We start from the raw sequence: 5,065 nt of genomic DNA, 5'->3' as shown, positions 1-5,065 counted from the left end.
ATTAATATTTACGACGGTAATTATCACCGTCGTTACCATCAGTAACGGGGATATTTTCCCGTCGTTACCATGAGTGACGGGATAGTTTCCCGTCGTTACCATCAGTGACGGGATATTTTCCCGTCGTTACCATTAGCTACGGGGATATTTTTCCGTTGTTGAAGACTAATTAATAACGGTTGGATACCGTCGTAAAAGTCCACATAATGGGTAATTAGTAACTCATCAACGACGGTGCTTTCCCTTCGTTGATGAACAAAATACGGTTTATAAAACCGTCATTGTAGACTACAAATTTCTAATATACATTAATAATAAATTTTCCATTCATAAGCAACTATCATATTATTCTCAACGAGACACTAAGATTCACAACAAAAACATATTAAAAATACCCAATAATGAATAAGAGGTAAAATAAAAATTCCATTCATTAATAACATCAATAAATAAAATTCCACCATCCTCAAATATTCAATACTAATAATAAGAGTTAATATCCTAATTGATCCAAAGAAAAATACATGAAACTATCTAAAACAAATTAAAATAAAAGTTTGGGGAAGACACATCTCTGACACCTCTAATCATCGTCAAAAGAAGACTCGAGCTACCCCCTCCTAATCTTGCATGGATAGCCTGAAAAATTTAAAAAAAAATCACATAATTAAGAAATATCAATTAAGCATATATTATCTTATTAAGTAAAAAATTATATTTTTTTAGTGCAAGTAGTCAATCATAAAAGTATATAAGAGATTTTACAAAAAATAATTACCTAGTCCTGCACATGTTCTCGAGTTTGAGGAGTCAATGAAGGTGATTGCCTAAAAAAAAGTTCTTGCATAGCTTTCACTTGTGACTCCAACTCAGACATCCTTTGTTGTTGTTGCTCCTGCTCATCTAAGCGTTGTTGAAGCATCTGGTTCTTTCTCTTTTCTTCTATAACACGTGCTTCCAGATCAGATCGACTAGGGAGCGGTCCTCTTAAATCTTTTAAAGTAGTCCCGCCACCAAATACAATAATGTGACCGTGAGATTGCTTCCCCCAGATTTTCTCAACTATCTCAATGTCAGAAAGTGAAGGGTTTGCTTGTTTGACTTGAACAATTTCATCCTATAAAAATTAAATTCATATGTTAGTACTATATAATGCATCATTATCAAACTTAAACACATATTCTACTTACATATTTATCTTGATCCCCATTTTCTAGTGTTTCATTAGCTTTCTTTCGAGTTTCATGAAACATTTTTGCCACATCAGGTGGATTTCCTGACTTGCCACCCTTATTCAAATATTAAATAAAAATGAGTACAATATCAAACTAAAAAACAAAGTAGTTTTAAATAAATAGGAAATTAGTTACCAATTCCCACGCAATTTGTCTGAAGGGTTTGCTGCCCGTGTGGTGGAGCATCTTTCTTTTGCCTCTGTTAAGTGTATTTTGTTGGCTTGCTTTCTATACATCAAGATTAAAAGATAATTTCAACAATCCAACAATATACATGGAACAAAATTAATAAAATTAGGAGATTAATACCTGAAATTTTGAAGAAAAATAATGTTCCTTAACTAGCCAATCCCAGTCATCAACACTCACTTCTGTAGGTTTATTTCTAAGTGCAATTTGTAATGAATTTTCTTTCACATATTTCCTGTGCATGTCACCACGCCACTTATTCCACAAATCGCACAAGTGTCTCATTACTAACTCTCTCTTTTGCTCCATGTCCTCAGCATCAAATTTATCCTATATCAAATTTGAATCAAAATTTAATTTATAAGAATTAAAAACCAAATGCAAAAAATTAATTTTCAATGTACCTTAATGGATGCCCACATATGATCTTTATTTTGTTGTGGTATTTTGGCCCAATTCTCAACAGCTACTGGGCAAATATTTCTATCACGAATAATAATTCCAAGATATCGTGAAAATTCTGGCTCAATAGCTCTATTCTGATAAAAAATAATGATCTTTTTCTCCCCATGTGACAAATTATTCAACTTTAGACACTTATTATTACCACGAGGTGGATTTTTCCTTTGTCGTGCACATCCCACCATTTACAACGAAATAGAACAACCTTTCTTCTACCAGGATACTCTAATTCGACAACTTCAACCAAAGCACCATAATAATCTATATCTCCACCATCACCAGCATCACCAACAACTGCAACCCCACTACTTTGAGTTGACAAACAATTATCTCGACTTTCTGTATGAAATCGATGTCCATTTATGACAAATCCAGTAAAACATTTAACAATCTTACTTGGACCACGAGATAATGAAAGTAAGTCATCATCTTCTCGATAACTCTGATAAACCTAAACAAAACCAAAATATGATCAAGTCATGGAACATGTAATAAAATGAACCAATCAATATATTAAAAAAATAAGGCAAGATATGTACGTACTAGAGCTTGAAACCACTCGATAAAGTTCTTATCCCAATCTTTATCATCATAGTGATTTGTGGGTTCTCTCACAAATTTATTGTAGTCCCTACATTAAAATATCATAAATATGATTAACGTTGACTAACTATAGTAAATTTATTAGTAGAATCTTAAACTTTAGTGACTTACTCAATGTGTGGTTGCACTTCATCACAGTTCTTTAGAACTCAATGTGTGGTTGCACTTCATCACAGTATGCATGACACTCACCTTTTTCTTGCCAGAGTCTGAATCAGATTCACTTTCTGAGCTATCACTTGATTCGCTCTCGCTGGCTTCTTTCTTTTTTAAACCATTGCTTGGAACCACTTTTGAGGCAGTCACGGTGGCCTTTGAAATTGGTACAGGTTTGGCAACCTGCATGATCATTGAGCATTAGGTGACAAATATTATAAGACATCAGATATAATATGCTAATAATCGCTTCTAACTTAAAAAGGTTAATGAAAAATAAACTACAGCACCATCGAAGAAAAACATAAAACAGCAAGCTTGCATCATCTTCTGAATCACTATCAGAATTTCAACTAGATTCGAGTTTTTCCTTATATCTTGTTGTATAAGCAATTCTTGTTCTTAGAAATAGCTAAGGGAAAGGGAAAGAAAAAGAGATAACTCATGGAAAACATCTAAAACAGAATACTGAGGATTACAAAGTGATGTATTCGTCAACTTGACTTCCCAAATAAATAATGTACGACTCTGGTTCCTAATCAGAAACAACACTTCCCTAGAGAAAAAAAGAAATATGCATCAACTTGGTTAAACAACATATACTCCATTTTCACATTGGATAAAATACAAGCACTTTAAAGAACAAAGATCCCCTGTTCCTCTTACCTTGTCATCCTCAGAACTGTCACTCTCAGACTCAGAAGACTCGTCACTAGAGTCTGACTTCTTCACTGCTGCAGCAGGTACCTTCTTGGAAACAGCTGGTTTCTGTATGCCAGTAGAAACTAAAGATTAAAACCCTTCAAAGTGTATACACTTGACAGACTCCAGTAACAACATTCTAAAAGCAACAAATTTAACATCATACAAAACGAGAACTATCAGTGCCAGTAAGGACTTAAGTTTCAAAGGCCTCACAAGTCTGGAGCCATAGAGAAAAAAAATATGCAGTACATAAACCTACTACCATTGTTTTCATTGTCATTGTATCTCTTAATTCGACCTTCTTTTTAAACATTGTGCTTTCTTTTTCGAGCTGATCTTCCGCACATATAAAAGAAACCAATATATCTCTATAAATGATATTCAACAGGGACATTGTGATTCTGGGGAGTCTCAAGAGAACCAAGTCTTGCATCTTCTTCAGTATCACTCTTGAAATAGCTATCACTTGATATGGACTTCCTAGAGAGGTTTCTTTGTAGTGACAGCATCATACAAGTACTAAATAAGGTGGCATGAAATGAAAACAAAGAATACGATAGTCGAGATCGTATGAGAGGTAGGCCTTAACTGATTATAATTAATAAAGTTGATTTATTTAGTTTAGAAAGTACTAAATTGTCAACCATAACTTAATCGACGACTGCAGCAACATCTTCTATTATCACAACCACTGAAACCTCTCATCCCACTACCTTACCCTGATCCTTTCCACTCCTATTCTATCATCCTCGAGTCCAGTGAATCCTCTCTTCTCTCTTCTCTCTCTCTCTTCCTCTCATCCAACCTTGTACGAGAGCTATGAAAAAGATGAGTCGAACGTCTACAAAATTCATCTCGATTCAAACTTTGGCTTACACTAGGATTACTTAAACTTCAACACATAAAACTTTTTGAAATAACAAATAGAAAAGTAGAGGCAATAGATTTTTCTTATGTTGCAATTTGAAATTTACCTAACCTATAAGAAAATGAACCACAAAAGACATTAGCTGGGCTAAAACTTCAACCAATTTCCAGCCATGTATACTCAATGAAGCAACAATATGTAAACTAATGCAATTAGCTACCTCATCCTCGGACGAAGAATCTTCTTCTTCTGAAGAACTGGACTCTTCTTTCTTTGGTGGAGGGACCTTCTTCTTAACCTCTACTTCCTTCCTCTGCTTCTTGGCGCTCACCAATTTCTCCAAAGCATCCCCTGCATCCCTCTTAGCCCCTGTTACAATAAAGAAATCATCTTTTTATAAGTAAAATTTTAAATAAACAGTTATCACTAATACCAACTAACCATAAGCAACTAAGGAACAAAATCATACCCTTTTTAGATGCCTTCACATCTGTGACAGGAGTAGCCACAGCAACCTACAAAATTTGCAACAAATCCAAAATCATTAACAAAATCCAAAAATATGAAGAAAAAGCCAACAAATTGAACATAAATATTAAGATATTATACATATTATCACTACCTTAGTATCAGATTTCTTGCTGGACTTGCCCATGTTCAAAAAGCTGCTGCAGTAATGAGATTTAAGTATCAAAGGACAGAAAAAAGAAAAAACCAAAACAATCTTCGCCAAAAACTAAACTTTTCACATTCCATTGACGAGCAAGTGGTTATCCTTCGATTAAATCATCACAAATACATGAAGTTGCTGGGGCCGACGCCGACGACGTTGGTTGCTAGGGCGGCG

At 34.5% G+C, this 5,065-nt stretch overlaps 1 protein-coding gene across 1 annotated transcript; it reads right to left on the bottom strand.

Annotated features, from left to right (window-relative positions):
- Window positions 1–2,013: 2,013 nt before the first annotated feature.
- On the bottom strand, window positions 2,014–4,892 carry LOC109827028 (nucleolin 2-like). Its single transcript, XM_020393996.1, has 7 exons — window positions 4,841–4,892; window positions 4,688–4,733; window positions 4,439–4,587; window positions 3,312–3,413; window positions 2,626–2,828; window positions 2,430–2,517; window positions 2,014–2,337 (listed from the first exon to the last, which is right to left on the bottom strand). The coding sequence occupies exons 1-7, from the start codon at window positions 4,871–4,873 to the stop codon at window positions 2,014–2,016; spliced, it is 945 nt and encodes a 314-aa protein (XP_020249585.1). The 5' UTR covers window positions 4,874–4,892.
- Between the last annotated feature and the right edge of the window lie 173 nt (window positions 4,893–5,065).

This window comes from Asparagus officinalis, unplaced genomic scaffold (genome assembly GCF_001876935.1).
Source record: "Asparagus officinalis unplaced genomic scaffold, Aspof.V1 AsparagusV1_Un2, whole genome shotgun sequence".
In the NCBI taxonomy this organism is placed as follows: Eukaryota; Viridiplantae; Streptophyta; class Magnoliopsida; order Asparagales; family Asparagaceae; genus Asparagus; species Asparagus officinalis.
The sequence above is the reverse complement of the archived record's forward strand: the minus strand, read 5'-3'. Positions and strand labels throughout refer to the sequence as shown.

Bases quoted from the DNA above. Each gene is read 5' to 3' on its own strand.
- LOC109827028 (XM_020393996.1), bottom strand. From the start codon at position 4,873: ATGGGCAAGTCCAGCAAGAAATCTGATACTAAG. The intron at 4,734-4,840 runs GTAGTGATAATA...CAAATTTTGTAG, and splicing joins GCAAGAAATCTGATACTAAG to GTTGCTGTGGCTACTCCTGT. The intron at 2,338-2,429 runs GTACGTACATAT...GGTTTTGTTTAG, and splicing joins TCGAGTGGTTTCAAGCTCTA to GTTTATCAGAGTTATCGAGA.